The 17,571-nt window shown below is 34.2% G+C and overlaps 1 protein-coding gene across 3 annotated transcripts in view; it reads right to left on the bottom strand.

The window, feature by feature from the left end:
• The window catches only part of LOC126738099 (pre-mRNA cleavage complex 2 protein Pcf11), a 67,162-nt gene that overhangs the window by 5,916 nt on the left and 43,675 nt on the right, over nucleotides 1-17,571 (bottom strand). For all 3 annotated transcript variants that reach the window (XM_050443246.1, XM_050443247.1, XM_050443245.1), the window contains 4 exons: nucleotides 6,904-7,161; nucleotides 1,921-2,283; nucleotides 1,230-1,353; nucleotides 1,037-1,145 (listed from right to left, as the gene is read on the bottom strand). In XM_050443246.1, coding sequence (XP_050299203.1) covers nucleotides 1,037-1,145; nucleotides 1,230-1,353; nucleotides 1,921-2,283; nucleotides 6,904-7,161 — 854 coding nt within the window. The remainder of the gene's footprint in view (nucleotides 1-1,036; nucleotides 1,146-1,229; nucleotides 1,354-1,920; nucleotides 2,284-6,903; nucleotides 7,162-17,571) is intronic.

The raw sequence follows: 17,571 nt of genomic DNA on the forward strand, positions 1-17,571 counted from the left end.
CGGATGAATTGAAAATTCGGTTTTTTCATCCGGATTAATTCGTCCGCTCGATGTCTCGCCCGTTCGGCAAATTATGCCATGTTTCGGGCTCGATGCTCGACCGTCTGATAAACGTTTTTTATAGCTGTTTTTCGAATATATTTCGAAAAACATATACATTTCGTTTTTACATACTAAACTAAAATAGCTATTTATGTATGTAATAAATCAAGTGTATTTTAAACGATGCAAAATATCAATACAAAAATGCTTTGTTTCCGATTGCCGGGTTATTTGTCCGGACGATTTAATTCGGATTCTCTTAGCCGGTGGAAGGTGGAACTTCGTGAGCCTCGTGCAAGCTCATACAATTATTTCATTGTCGGTCAAACGAGTCGACGGGCGGCGTGTATCCGGACGATTTAGATATCCGGATTGATTCGGAATAATTTGATATTCGGATTGAACGGACGATTAATCCGGACTCTTCGCATCACTAATTCCTCTACTTTTATTAGTTTTCATAAAAATTAGTTTTTTAGGACCAAGAGTTTCTCTATAAACCCCTATATATTTTATTTTCTTAATCATCTACATATCGTTTCATATCTGTTTTTTGCATGTTTCATTTTCTGACCTTCGATTAAGATTTGGCTACTATGGTTACTTTTGGTTCAGACATGTTTTGCTAATTATGTAAACAAATTTTCAGTATTGTTGGGAATATTTTTACGAAATAATTGAAATATTATTATAATTGAAATAATAATTCTTGCCGAATAATTTAACATGACAAACTTTCTTGTACCTTAAAAACTCTTTGGTTTAGAGGCACTTTTGTCAAGCAAGAACTATCAAAAACAACCAAAATTGAAGTTGAAACACATCAAGATTTTTATTCATTACCCTACAATTTTTGGTGTAACTTAAGAACTACTTGGAATATTTTTTCCACATTAATATACAGAAATTTTTGAGGATCGATTTGGAAGCAAAAACTTTTATCTGAGTTATTGAATTGAGTAGTCAGTTATCGAAGGAATATTTTTGTACTCACCTGATAGTCTTCATAGCATACAGGATGATAAGTTTTCTCGTCCATCCTGATGGCGTTTCGCAGATGCCATTCTTCCTTTTCCTCGTTAAAAAACTGCTCAAACGACTCCCTAAATCCAAACAATAAATCGAATTAAAACAACAACCTTTAATTTAAACACAGATAATTAATTTAAATTAAAAACGCTGCGTACCTGCACACGTGGCAGCTCTCGTTAGTACTTCCGGGATCGGCCGGAACCGTTGGTATTTCCGCTTCCTCCTCGGCTTCTTCGGCAATTTCCGCTTGCAGCTGTTGCTGATCAAAGTAATTTTTCTCTGCGAAACAAGAATATTGATCTTAGTTGAATAGAAGTCCATATTTTGTAGGAGAATGTATATATAAAGATTACAAATAGGGGAAGTCTTTATCTCTAAGAAAAATGCATGTAGGTCACTTAGGTAAATGTATTATACATTTCGGCTGTGTAAACAGCCATCATCAGATACAGAACATTACAAAAAACATATACGTTCAGCAAATAAAACAAAAATTTTCCGTTATCGGCAATAAAAAACAAGAATAAATGATTTATCAATTATTGATCAATTTATTGTTGTTTTTTAAAAACGGTAGCATTACCTTGATCTGCCGATTGATAGATAAAAGCTCCTGGGTATATAGAAAATTCTATTATACCTCAAGTTTCGATATTTGCCGAGTAATAGTAAGGGAAATAGTAACGTAATACCTAATAAAATAGGTCTAACTAAACTTGATTAGTTAGACCTAGTTTAGTTAGACCTATTTTATTAGGTATCACGAATTATATTATCAAGTTTAACCCTCGATAAACCAATTCATTTTCAGATTCAGCAGTAACTCAAAAAATTTTCTCCTATTACCTCTCTCCTCTAAATCTTCCAGTTCCTCGTAATTCTTCCAATCAGCCAACGAAAAGTACCATTTTCTACTGTTCGCAACCCTGGCGTTCTTCTTGCCCCGTCTGTTTTGCCTAAAATGCCAATCCAAGTGCTGACTGTACCACATGCTCGCCTCCGGGGGGAATCGCATGCCGCAACTCGAACACTGCATCCCGTTGTACAAAGTCACATAAAGCAAACCCTGTCGCATCTTTAATGTTTCTGGCCTCGAAAATGTAACCGGCTTTAAAATTTCTTGCAGGGGTCGTCTTTTGCCCGCGTTAGGGTCTTGGGGTGGTTCCGAAACGGGTTTCTTTGCTACCGTGGTGCTGAGCGATTGTGAACCTAGAAAATACAATTTTACAGTTAATCTCAAACATAAATTAAGTGGCAAACAGCCCAGTAGTTTTACCAATTAAATTATACAATAATCTTCCCATTGAAATAAAAAAAATTGAGAAGGTTAATAATTTCAAAACTTCATTGAAAATAATTTTAATCAAAAATTCGTTTTATACGGTAACAGAATATTTAAATTGCAACGTCTCATCCTTAATCCCAAAATTCGTATTTGTTTGTTTGTTAAAAGCTGTAATTTTCTTATATTCTTAGTCTTTAGTTAATTTTAGATATTTTATTGTTTTTTTCTTAAGGCCTTTTAAAAGTTGTATGTTTAGGTCTTATAGTTTTATTTTTTGACATTATCCGATACTTATTTGCATGAGTCTATGGAAATAAATATTTGAGTATTGAGTATGGAAATCTTAAATGATATTTGCGTGTCACGTAACATTACCACATAAACTGTTGTTTGCGTCGTTCTTCAATAAAGTACGAATGGTGTAAACTAATTGTAAAAACTGGAAAGTTAGACATAAAGCACACGTAACCCATAAGAAGTACGTACATCAAATATTTGTTTCCGAAAATATAATTCAAGTCCAGTGACAGTTTGATATTAATTTATCATTATCCGTTATTATTTGAAACGCCGACTCCTGGGAAACCAATGAATTTAGGTATGTATAACACATGGTTAATAAAAAATGTTTAATATTAAGTCGTCGTTCAAACTAAGTAAAAATATACAATTTTTCCATGGAACTATCATTTTTCACAAATTTGAGGACGACTCCGTATTATTAATATTAATATTATAATTTATCGAGGATGTGTAAATTTTTAACAGCCCGACATTTTTTACATAACGCGTTTTTTGATAAATCCCTGTATATTTTGAAATAATCAACCGCTCTGGTAATTTTTCCTAACCCTGTGTGTCTTATATCTAGTCGTTAGTTAATAAACTACACTGGCCAGCAAAATTAAGGCACCACTACATTATTTCGAATTATTTTTGGAAATTTACTAAAAAAAAATGGAAATATTTATTTTTATTTTAAACAAATATTCTAAATTTACACAGGTGTTTATTTTACTCGAAGTATGTTTGTCTTATTTTTATTTTGTTGGAATTCCAGATAAAATTTGAATTAACATACCTTTTTCTGCTTGTAATTTTTATTGGTAAAATTTATCATTTGTACTGAAAATTTACATTTGTGAGGTACAGTGAAGTATAGTGTTTATTGTAAAACGTCAATCAAGAAATTTGACGGCCGAAGAATGTGCGCAGGCAGTCATTTTACTGGAAGAGGGATGGAGCTTTCGAAGAATTGGTGTATTGCATATCTACATCCGTTTCCTGTATAATTGAGCGTTATAGGGAGACAGGTCAGCCCTTAAGAAGACCTGGTCAAGGCAGCAAGACATCGCATAACGATGCAAGTTCAAGACCGTTTCATAAGATTCGCTCTGCTTTAAGACAAAGATTTGTGATAGGAAGATTGCTGCAGGCACAGCTACAGGAAGCAGATGGACTCAGAATTTCAACTGATACTGTTCATCGACGCCTAGCTGAATCTAATTTGAGACCAAGAATCCCAGCGCAAACACCAGCTTTGCCCACATATTTTATCTTATCTTGTCTTCAACAGTATTTCCCGATAAATGGAAGACTGCAAGAATATCCCCGATACTCAAAAAGGGACCGAAGAACGACATCCAAAATTACAGAGCTATATCGATCTTATGTAATTTCTCCAAACTTTTTGAAATAGTTCTTTATAATAGAATATATGCCCATGTCAAATTAGACATAGCACCATAATCAATTTGGTTTCGTCAAAAATCGCATCCTGTACAGTAAACCTGGCTTGCCTAAATGAGTATTTGTGTCAGCATTTGGATAATAGAGGTCATGTTGATGTAATATACCTTGATTTCTGCAAAGCTTTTGACCAAATTGACCACTTTGTACTTCCTCATAAGCTAACATTTTTTGGTTTTTCTAAGGATTTAGTTGCTTTAATAAAATCTCACTTACGAGGTCATAAACAATTTGTTGAATATGAAGGCTTTAAGTCTCCTATATATGAAGTGTGCTCAGGAGTTCCGCAAGGATCTAATTTGGGCCCGCTTCTCTTTTTATTGTTCATAAACGATCTTGCCAAATTACTGTCTTGTCAGAGTTTACTGTTTGCGGATGATATAAAATTGTTCACAAAAATAGATACTGAAGACGATTGCGAATTCCTTCAGGTAAATCCTAATAAAGGAGAGAATTGGTGCAATGTCAATAGACTACGAGGGATGTCTTTTAAGTTTTGCATATAGAAACATAGAGGACGTCACTAATCAAATGTCATTAGTCAAACTTAACCTCAAACTTTACTTTTCTTAAATTCAAAACGTCAGTGCGATACATATAGTTTTACAGCTACAGTGAATTTTTAAAGGTAGCAAATTGCGCATACCATGGAATTAAACAGAGAACATTTTCGGGCCATCATTTTTTACAATTTTCGAAGGCAATTATCTCAACAAGAATGCTGTGCTGAGTTGATTTCTGTTTTCGGTAATGAAGCACCACATCAGTCGACAGTTTCTCGTTGGTATGCAGAATTCAAGCGTGGACGGGTTAGTCTTAGCGACGATCCAAGGTCAGGTGCACCAAAAACGGCTGTCACCCAAGAAAACATCGATGCTGTGCGTATGCTTATCACGGAAGATCGACATGTGACATATCGTGAGATTGAGGCTTCATTGGCGATTTCAAAGACCTCAATTAAAAAAATTTTGCATGAAGAATTACGGGTAAGAAAATTACTTTCCCGCTGGATACCGCATCTGTTAACTGAAGAACAGAAAGAAGCTAGGGTGATGTGGTGTCAAACAACTCTAGACCGCTTTGAGGCAGGAAACTCTAAAAATGTGTACAGCATTGTCAGTGGTGATGAATCATGGATTTACTCATATGAACCTGAAAATAAACGTCAGTCGTCTGTATGGGTATTTCAAGATGAAGAAAAGCCAACAAAAGTCATTCGTTCTCGAAGTGTATCCAAAAAGATGGTTGCAACATTTGTCTCAAAAGCAGGTCATGTTGCAACAATTCCTCTGGAGAATCAACGAACTGTTACTGCCGATTGGTACAATACCATTTGTTTGCCGAAAGTCATCGCTGAGCTTCGAAAAGCGAATCCACAACGACGAATCATCCTCCACCAAGACAATGCAAGTTCGCACACAGCCCGGAAAACTATTGAATTTTTAACTTATCAAAACGTCGAATTATTGGATCATCCTCCGTACAGTCCCGACCTAAGTCCCAACGATTTCTATACTTTTCCAAAAATCAAGAATGAACTGCGTGGTCAGAGGTTTCAGACGCCAGAGGAAGCAATTAACGCCTTTAAAAATGCAATTTTGACAGTACCCACAAACGAGTGGAATAAGAGCTTTGACAACTGGTTTGAGCGCATGCAAAAGTGCATTAAATTTCGTGGAGAATACTTTGAAAAACAATAAAGACTTGCATCTGCATGCATATAAGATACAGTTAGTGCAGGAATTAAAACCGAGGGATTACAATACACGGTTAGAATTTGTCAATGAAATGATGGAACGATTCGTCGATTTCAATAACATTTTATTCAGTGATAAGGCTAATTTTCATGTAAATGGCCACGTAAATAAGCAAAATTGCAGGTACTGGTCTGACGTTAATCCTCGCAGAAAACACGAACGTCCGCTGCATAGCCCCAAAGTGGTCGTATGGGCTGCTACGTCTGCTGATGGCATAATTGGGCCGTATTTTTTTGAAGATCAAAATGGACGGGCACTTACCGTTAATACCGAGCGGTATTGTGCAATGTTACAAGATTTTCTTGCACTATCTCTCCGACAGTTTCAAGGTTTTAACTTAGAAACCTGGTTTCAGCAGGATGGTGCGACATGCCATACGTCAAATCCGGCAATTGAAGCTGTTCAACAATTATTTCCCAATAAAGTCATTTCAAGAAGAGGCAATATTAACTGGCCTCCTAGGAGCCCGGATCTGTCGCCACTTGATTATTTCTTATGGGGTTACCTCAAATGTAAGGTCTACAAGAATAATCCAGCTGATACAAATCAATTAAAGCAAAATATCCCAAAGCCAATAAGATTAATATCAAGGGAAATGTATGGACGGGTTATCAATAATCTTCGCTCTCAATTTGAAAAGTGCATACAGCGCAAGGGACACCATTTAGACAACATTGTTTTTAGTTCATAAATTTCCATTGACTGTACATTAATTTGCCATAAATAAATGATCATAGAAATATGGTGTATTTGGTTTATGCAAACATCACATTGCTAATGCCCTTTTTGGACTTGTGTAAGAACAAGATAATAGTTTGCTACACAATACAGTCCATTGCCAGGGGAGGAAATACCCGTTATTAATTATTTTTATTAATGTTAATATTCATTTTAATTTTTTAATTTTCTTGTTTTTTTTTCTATACTCTTTTTACGTTAGAATAAGAATATAATATTAAAATATTTACTGCCAAATATATGTTATGCTGTAATTTAATACATTAATAAACCCGGTACCTAATTTAATAAATAACTTACCAGTAGGTTTAACAGTAGAGCTCTCACTGCCAACTACCGACACTCCGGAATTGCTGTTCTCCTGAGTTTTCACGAAACCGGACGCCACCAATTTCTGGAATAAGTCGTTGATGTTAAGCGGTGGTATAACGGGCAGATTTTGGGTGGCACCCTGGATGGTGGTGAGCGGTAATGTTGGTAATTGCACTTGGTAGCCCCCGGTGGTGGGCACCGAAGCCAAAGTCTGGGATAGACTGTTAGATAAGGCCTCAAAGTTCTCTAAAAACGGTTGGAAACGGGCGTTATTAAACTCGTTATGAATTGAAGAGAAGTCGGTGTTATTTATTGACCGATTTCTCTGGGTTATTTAGGTAATTAAAAATTGGCCATAGATGTTGTCAATAGTATTAAAGACGTATACCTTCTTCTTTCTATACTATTTCAGGTAAAAAGTATATTTAGTGATGAAAAGAAAGATCTCTCATGTTTGAAAGTAAGATCTTAGTTTGGTGTTATTCTCTTAACTAAGAGTATACATTTGTGTTATCATCAATGTTTCGAACACTATGCTACCATCCTCAAGACTATACGAAAATAGTCCTCACAATCCTCCTTTTTCTCCTTTAAGGTTGCCATGCATTAAAGTGTTTTTTTTTTTCCTGAAATTCAGCCACAGATCCGACTGGGCTGAATCGCCGTAACATGCTATTAAATAATTGTGAAAACTTCAATTTATTCTATACCTTATAACCTTATTTTTTTCGCGATATAATCTATCGTTTAGGTTTTTACGTTGATTCGGCGTTATAATTTAAGTCTGCACTATTGTTAACTTTTTTATTCTTGAAGGAGTTAGAGGTTCAATTTGCCGAGGCCTTTGGTCAAGCACAAGAATTTTCTAGTACAACGTTCTATTAATATTTAATTTATACTAAAAATTCAAACGTATGGGTGACCAGAGACCTCGCATCACTTAAAAATTTCTAAATTAAAGAGGTTTCAATGGATTCCTATAAAAAAACATGATTACTGCGTTCAGTGCGTTATTTAACCGGGTGTACCGTAAGTCTCCGTATTCTAGCAAATAGAATAAAGCAAAAGCATAGTATTTTTGTCACCCCACTATTGAGAAATATATTTCTAATTCAATCCAGCGTTTCTTTCAAAAATTGCACTCTTTTATAAGACCAGGTCTCAGAAGTCTCTGTTTCTTCACACATAAAGGAATAAATAAATTGAATCACGTTAATTTAAATTGAAAAGTTGACTTCAGTAAAAAAAAAATCGATTTTTATTCCCACGGTCAGCAATGATGGATTGATGAATGTTTTAAATGGCTTCAGCATCTTTTTGCAAAACGGACTCCATTTTTCTAAGATCCGAGCATAATATTTACTTGGGCTTGCACAGTTTTTTATACTCATTCCGGTGGTTCAAAATTTTAAATGTCAATTTATAAGCAGAGTCCTTTATGTCACCAGCAAGTCTAAACAAAATGTGTCCCATGAATTTCAGGATAAAAATTCAATTAGTATGGAAATTAAAAATCTAATGAGTGCAAGGGATAATTTCTATAAAAGAACCATTTTACATGAAAAAATTAATGAAAACCATCAGATTATTCAGACGAAAGCAGCTGAAAACGTCAATAAAAATTGAAAAGTGAATCGTTTTCATGTTACAGGGTGTTTTATAATTCCTATTGAAGATGGTTTTTTTGTTAATATTTTCGAAACGCCTGGTCGTTATTTTTCGAAATTTGTATCGTATACTACTGTTATTGTTACTAACTGATTTTATACCATTTTAGGGTAAAATGTATACAGGATCGATTAAAATTAGTGGTCAGCAAAGATAAAAATGTCATAGCTTTTTTTCTAGTTACTTGTAATTAATTGAATAGTAAAATTTAAAAAAACGACATTTTTACATAAAAAAGGTGCTCTTGTCTTATTTCGATAGGAGCGCCCGTTTTTGAAATAATCAGACATAAATGTTGTGCAACCTACACTCATAAAGTATTTTTGATCACGTTTAATAAAATTAAAAGGTGTGTTACAAATCATTAGGTGTAAACAGGACATAAGACTATAACAAACACTTAATTTTAAGATCAAAAACTGTTTTCTTTGTTTAAAATTTTATTTAAAAATTGTAAATAATGTGTAAATAATTGAGAAAAATTAAAACAATTAACTTATTAGCTAAGAAAAAAAAAACTGAAAATGCCAAACAAAACAAACAGAAAATTTCTTGAACTCAGAGGTGACCCCGTATACATCTTACCATAAAATGTTCTAAAGTCAGTTAGTAGCAATAACAGTAGAATACGATAAAAATTTTGAAAAATAACGACCAGGCGTTTCGAAAATATTAACAAAAAACCATCTTCAATAGGAATTATAAGACACCCTGTAACATGAAAACGATTCACTTTTCAAGATTTCCGTATATGGAGTTTTTGTCTTATTTTTAGACAAAGATGCGGCTGGTAAAATATTGCGATATATTTTCGGGACACCCTATATTTATTTCTCATGAAAAAATAAATAAATTTGGTAGCAAGATACCTAGTTTTGATTAGGTTATTAATGATTTTGTCCCACTGTATGGAAAATTAGTTTTTCCAAAGGCTGCTCTCATTAGTCCAATTACACATTTCAATTTTTAATCATTCTTACATTTTTCTTTTCTTATACTTAATTCTATAGTATATTAAAATTACATCTGTATGTGCATCACTTAGAATAAATATACAGGGTGTTTCAGAACTATGGGATCAAACTTCTGGGGGTTGTTCAGTGCAACAGAAGAATCCATTCGAGTATAGGAACCCATGTCCGGAAATGTGTCACTACGCCACTACGGCCCTAAGATGCGTTTAAATTTAGAAAAAATATTAATTACCTAAATAGGATCTGTTGCATTTATTTTTACCTTTTGTCATGTTTCAAAATTTTATAGCTTACAATTTTTAAACATTTATTGCTAATGGAAAACTTTACCAATCAAGAATTGGCGGATATGCATTTGGCATACGGAGCAACAAACTGCAATGCTCGACGGCCATTTCAAGCGATTTGGATTTTTTTTATAAAATACGAAAATGCATTAAAGAAGATTTTTAAACCATATATTTATTGGTTGTCATTTAATTGTCATAGAAACTTATAAAAATATATAAAAAATAACATCCGAAAAATATGGGACACTCATTACTTTCAGGTTTGTATTAGCAGGCTGTTTTAGTAAAAAATAGTTAACTTTGTATAGTCGGCCACGGATTAAAACAAGTGATACATTGAGACGCTGTCATGGCAAAGTAAATGTCAGTGGTTTCAAGTTTTTTGTGGTGAATATTAATTTCGTAATCAAAGTAAGTAGATATATTTTTTCATTTAGTGTAATAATAAGGGTTTTTTGTCCCGTCCACAACCAAATTCTTAGAAAAGTAGGCATATCCCACTAAATAATAAAAAGTTTGAACTTTCAATTTTATTTTTTCTTGACTTGCATTTAGGGCAATATTATAGTAAACGATTTTTTTTGTATCATGTTACTATTTTGCAAGAAAATTTTATAAATAAATTGTCCCGTCCGCAACCCATACATTAAAAAATATATAAAAATAAGATCCTATTAATATACAGGGTTACTGGTAATTCGATACATTCCTTTGGAGATGTGATAGGGGAGGGGGTAAGAAGTAAATTGTACCCTAATATGTATTATGCAAAAGTTGATAGTTTTCGACATATTTAATTTTTTCTGTTTTTCTTCAAAATGTAGACCTTAGTGGTTTAAAAGGCAGTTTCCAGAAAATCCGCTGTATATTTTTTTAACTTTTTAGGCAAAATACATGCTCAACACAATAGTGTTACGTTTGTAATGGCAAAAGTCCCGCAAATAGTTGTAACCATAGGTAAATTCTCGATGCAAAGTGTAATTTTTTTTTCTTAAATAAAATACTACACTTTCTAGTGGATATTTTTTGAAAAAAAATTATGCTACATTCTTCAAAATTTACGTAAAACTTTCTTATTATCTAAGCTAACTCATAGGCTATAAATGCTACCAAAAATTTTAACAGAATTTTGTATTTTTATTATTAATAGTAAGAACGCACTTGAAAAATGCCAAGTGGTATTTACTTCTATGGTATTTAAGTACTATAGCAACAATTTGTTTTTTTAATTTTATTGTTAAAAATTTGATGTGTAGATAGTCTGACAGCAATAATTGTTGTGGAAAGTAGTTAAATTACGAGTTTCGAGTTTATTTTTCTCGTGTTTTCAAAGAAGGTATTCTATTGGTTTCTGCGCTATGGCCACGTTTACTAACGCTGAAAATGCAGATATTATGTTTGTTTGTGGGTTTTGCATTGGTAATGCCACGGAGTCTCGCCGAGAATACCAACGTCGCTTTCCGAACCGCCGCATTCCAAATGTCCGTGTTTTCGCTTCGACCTACCGAGCTATCGCTGAAACTGGATCCGTAAAACCAAGAAGAGGTGACGCTGGCGCTCCTCGCGTATATCGAGCAGAAGATGAGGAGGAAATATTAAGACATTTTGAAGACGATCCAACCACATCCACTAATGCCGTAGCGCAGCAAACCGGATCATCGCAATGGAAAGTTTGGTCCACGATTCGCCAAATGGGAAGCCATCCTTACCATTATACGCCTGTCCAAGGATTGGAAGAAGGGGACCCGATAAGAAGGGTAGAATTCTGCAGATTCATTATAAATTCTGATGCAGACAATAGAACTTTTTTAACCGACATTTTGTGGACGGACGAGTCAAAGTTTAGTCATGAGGGCATTACAAATTTTCATAACCTTCATTTTTGGGCCGAAGAAAATCCCCGTTTAACAAGAGAAACCAGTTTTCAAAGAAAGTTTTCTGTAAATGTGTGGATGGGACTTATTGGCCGGGATGTAATAGGACCACATTTTTTCCCAGACCATTTAAACGGGGATATTTATGAAAATTTTTTACGACATGACCTACAAGATCTTTTTGACGATATTCCTCTCGGCATTAGAGCTCATTTTCGGCGGTCAGTTCGGCAGTTCCTGGATGAACGTTTCCCGAATCGTTGGATTGGTATGTCAAGTCCAATAGCTTGGCCAGCACGAAGCCCTGACTTAACCCCGCTTGATTATAGCATATGGGGTCAAATGAAAGCACTGGTTTATGCAACCCCAATAATTACCCGGGAAGATCTTATCCAAAGAATAACCAACGCTGCCCAGCAGATCAGGAATACCATAACAACTAGAACAACAAAGACTGAAATGAGAAGACGCTGCCGAGCCTGTATTCGCAATAGAGGCTCTCATTTTGAACAAGATTTGTGAAGGTAAATACTGATAAATGCGTTACTTTACAATTTATAATAAAAATACAAAACCATGTCACCTAACTTTTAAGCATTTGTATCCTGTGAGCTAGCTTAGGTAATAAGGAAGTTTTAAGGAAATTTTGAAGAATGTAGCATAATTTTTTTTCAAAAAATATCCACTAGAAATTGTAGTATTTTATTTAAGAAAAAAAAATTACACTTTGCATCGAGAATTTACCTATGGTTACAACTATTTGCGGGACTTTTGCCATTACAAACGTAACACTATTGTGTTGAGCATGTATTTTGCCTAAAAAGTTAAAAAAATATGCAGCGGATTTTCTGGAAACTGCCTTTTAAACCACTAAGGTCTACATTTTGAAGAAAAACAGAAAAAATTAAATATGTCGAAAACTATCAACTTTTGCATAATACATATTAGGGTTCAATTTACTTCTTACCCCCTCCCCTATCACATCTCCAAAGGAATGTATCGAATTACCAGTAACCCTGTATATTAATAGGATCTTATTTTTATATATTTTTTAATGTATGGGTTGCGGACGGGACAATTTATTTATAAAATTTTGTATGTATCGAATTACCAGTAACCCTGTATATATCGAAAATATTTAATTTTTAATGCAAAACGGGCTGCAAAGTACTTATTTTAAGTAAGTTTATTTTTTATTTTTGATGATCTATATGTATATCGCAACTTATGAGTCCATATTTTTTTAAAGAAAATATGGCACCTAAGACAAATAAAGAAAAATCTATAGATTTTAGAAGAAAGCTTAAAGAGAATGTTGAGAAGCACATGCGTTTTAAAGAGAAGGATGCCAAAAGAAAAAGAGATAGCAGAAGAGATTGATTCAGGAAGGTTTTTTTACGAAAGATATGATAAATGCAAAGAAAAGACAGGAAACATTAACAAAAACGGTTGTATCGTCAGAGAAAAAGGGAAGAGTTGCAAGTTGAGAAAATCCAATCATCAGATAATATCAGCTCATTTAAAACGCCACAATCGACGGGAAAGGTGGTAAGAAAATTAAGTCTGTATTGCCGAAGTGTGCTGAGCAAAAAAAGGAGGTTTTAAAGAAATTTTTTTATGCCGAATTTCCAAAAGAAACAAGTTTAGTCTGTGCAGAAAAAGTAACACCTTGGAACAAATTGGAAAGCCAACTTAAGGAAAGTGTTGAACGGTTTTACACCAGGGATATGATAAGTAGACAGACGCCAGGGAAAAGAGACGTTATCGCTTTAAAAAATGAATCAGGAATCAAAGAAAAAAAGCAAAAGCGGCACATGACTGTTACTGTAAAGGAAGCTTATCAGTTGTTTATACATGAAAATCCCGAATTAGATGTTAAACTAACAAAATTTTACGAATATCGACCCAAACATGTCTTGCTAAGTTCCCAAATGCCTCACAACGTTTGCGTTTGCAAGTACCATGCGAACTTTAATTTTTTGGTTGAGGCTATTTGCAAAAATGTACATGAATTTCCAAAATCTTCCAAGGAATTACTTTCAGCCATATGTTGCGATACAGATAATTTCGACTGTATGAATAATTTATGCCCAAACTGTGATACCGATATTGAATTTGCTTTGGTGCCTTTAAATACCGATTTGGAGACCGAAATAAAATGGAAAAGGTGGCAAGTCAATCTTCATAAACCCCAAGTATTAGAAGTATCTGGTACTAAAAGCTGCTTTGGATCAACTGCAAGAATCTATGGAGAAATTTAAGTTCACTGCTTTGTAAAAACCACACAAGAACGCAATTTTGAGAAAGAAAAAATAATATAAATGAAGAAAAAGTTGTCCTGCAAGTAGACTTCGCAGAAAATTACTCATGTATAAGTCAGGACGAGATACAAAGTGCGCACTGGAGCCACAGACAGGTCACAATATTTACGGCAGTAGCCTGGACTAAAAATACCCATCATTCGTTTGCTATCATCAGTGATGAGTTATCACATGATAAGTTTGCAGTCTGGGCATTTCTAAAAGAAATAGTTCATTGGTTAAGAAATGCCTATAGTACTTTGAGAACTGAATCGATATTTTCTGATGGCTGTGCAGCACAGTTTAAAAATAAGTTTACTCTATCGAATTTATGTCATTTTCATGAAGATTTCGATATATCTGGCTTTTGGAATTTCTTTGCCACTTCTCACGGGACGGGGGCTGTAGACGGAGTAGGAGGGAAGCTTAAAAGAGTAGTCTGGGAAATGGAGAAAAGTAGAAAACTAGTTATTAATAATTCCAAAGACTTTTTTAATGCACTTAATGGTAAAACCAATATAAATCTTATCTATGTTTCAAGCCAAAAGATTCAGGATAACAAAAACATATTAACCGCTCGATAGGAAAGTGTCCTGCCCATTGCAGGGCTCCAATCATGCCACTTTTTTAGGCCTGTGTCCGAAAAAATATTGGAAATTGGTCAGACCCATCAAAACAATATAAGAAAGATATCTGTAACAAAACATTATAATCATTAATTATTTATTGTTTAACTAATTCGTCGTTATCATTCCCTTTAATTTAGTTGTATTACATAGTATATTGTTATTTATACTAAAATAAATTATAAAAAAATATTCTAAAGTTATTAAGGTTTTTTGTCCAGTCCACAACCAATAAATATCATCTTTTAGTTACGAATTCTTACAGAAAAATTCTTTCTTAATCATTTAATGTGATTTACTAGTATTTTGTTGAAAATTAAAAACGATATCTTTTTTCTTAAAACAACCATTTCAGAAATTTTGGTTGTTTTTTTATGTAACATAAATGATACGGAATTTTCCGGTCCCGTCCACAACCGTTGTTTATTGCTATTATCTCTACTATAAAAACATGTTGCTTGCATTTATATTTTTTAAAATATTGCCTAATTAATAAAGAATATATTTGCTAATTTTGGTGAAGAAATATTACCTTAAACAAATTGGCAAAATTTTTTTTTCGCATATCCTATTTTGTGATTTGTCCCGTCCACATGCTTGAAATGGCCGACGAGCAGCATCACGGTTGTATCATGGTAGAGAAAAAGCAGTTGCGCTGCGTGGATTTCACGGTTTTACAGGTTGTGATTCAACTTCTTTTTATACATCAAAGGGTGCGTACTCTTATCATTGTAAGAGAAATTGTTTTGATATAATGTGTTTTAGGTAAGAGAAGTGCCTGGTCCACTTGGAAAGACCCATCAGACATTACTTCAGCTTTTAAGTGTTTGTCCTACCCCTCCAGCATCGATCAGCTGACTGATGCCCACATAAAAACTCTAGAAAAATTTACGTTTGATATGTACGATTCACGCAGCGAAATAACCGATATCACCGAAGCCCATCGTCACTTATTTGTCACTGGAGAGAAGTCCATCTCAGGGATACCTCCTACCGCTGGTGCCCTTTTAGAGCACATAAAACGCGTTAAGTACCAAACTGGAGAGATATGGGGACGTGCACTGGAAGGCTCTATATCTAGCCGACCACCCCCAGAACAATGGGGGTGGAAGAGACGGGAAGATGGTTCCCTTGAACCAGTTTGGTCGCAGCTAGACTGGATATGGGCATCAGTTAAAGAGCTGGATAGGTGTGGTTGTCGGTCTGGCTGTGACACAAATAGATGCTGCTGTAAAAAATATGCAATCCCGTGCACACCCGCCTGCAAAGTTTGCCACGGAGACTGCATTAATAAAACGTGTGTTTGTCAATTATTTTATTCTAATTATTGTATTCTAATACTCCTTTTTTATTTTTATAGAGGGAAGCAATGAAGATGAAAATCTCTGAATAGAAAATCAATTAAATTAGTTGAGGGGGCAAGAAGGGGCGCATTTTAGGGGTGCCTGCCTGCCTTCGTAGCACCCTCTAAGACCATATTTTATTTTAGTTGTGCCATAACTGGGATAAAATACCTATTATAACTAACATGTTTATAACTAATACGTTTGTCTCTAAAAAAAAATTAGTTGGTAAACTTCCCTTTTAGGGGTTAAAACTTATTTTTTACTCCCTTTAGGACTACTAAAACTACTGTCAGTGTCTATTTACCAACCACAAGACTTTCTAACAGGATAAATGCACGCTTACCTACAATTCGTAAAGAAATCTATTTAAATTTTCAGTAAGGGGTAGTTATTCTCCCCATTCCTCCCCTAAGGGAAATTTTCGTAGGAACTTCGGGCCAGAATGATTATTTGGGTCTATAATATACGTGTACCACACGTCTTGCTTGTATCACAATTTGCGTTTTTTTTCTAGCTACAGCTTCCACATACAAGTGGGTGGGACCATACATTTTTTAGAAAATTTATTTAATTGGTGGAAAGTGATAAACTGTAAAAAATCTAAATTTAAAGGGGACAGATTTAAAGACTAATACAACTTTGGCGTATTTAAATTTAATTGAATATATGATTAAAAAACATAGTTTCTCAGACGTGCAGTTACGAAACTCTACTACTAGAAGCAAGATTTGGCCAATATAGACAAATAAGTGGGGCAAATTATAGTATTACTGTGTATCAGTATCTGAAATAAAGTTAAAGTATTTAAAATTAAAACCTTTTAAAGCTGATCATTTTTAGTTAGCTGATTTAAATATTACTACAGTTAATTCCGATATAAATTCAAATATCTTGCAAATTGATCCATGTTTTTATGACGTAGAAATAGCTAAGATTGTCAATTTAAATGAACTGTCTTAAACACTATTGCTATTTTTGTAAAAAAAATCTTCAAATTGATCAGGAACATGTACGACAGTATTTAAAAATGTCCGATCGTGGTGGTCTTAAATGGCACAACGAAAATATTACTAGTACACATAGATTCGAAAGTTTTGCATCCCTAAATTTCCGAAAGTTTTTTTATCGTCAAAAATGAATTAAAAACGTCTTAATTGATTAGTTTTAATTAAGAAAACTACTAAAATGCTCGTAAAAAAAACTTTATTACTCTTGAGATTTTTTTTTAAATTAAAATTAACAAATTGATAGTTTTTCTTAATAAAGGTACTGGAAAACTTTTTAATGCCATGTATGTCCACCTCCGAGGTTTATGCAAGCTTGGAGACGTCTGCCCATGCTGTTTATGAGATTTCTATGGGATCCAGGTCTGGCATGGATTAACGTCTTCCGATTCCACATACTCATTTACAGCTCTGGTACTGTGAGCTCGGGCGTTATCATCCATAAAAACGAAAGTCTGGCTATAGTCTGACTTAAGGGTCAAGAATCTCCCTCAAGTATCTGTCACCAGTCATTGTGCCTTGAATATAAATAATTCTGTGCGACCATTAGACATGATACCAGCCCAGAACATGG

This window comes from Anthonomus grandis, chromosome 7 (genome assembly GCF_022605725.1).
Source record: "Anthonomus grandis grandis chromosome 7, icAntGran1.3, whole genome shotgun sequence".
Taxonomy (NCBI): Eukaryota; Metazoa; Arthropoda; class Insecta; order Coleoptera; family Curculionidae; genus Anthonomus; species Anthonomus grandis.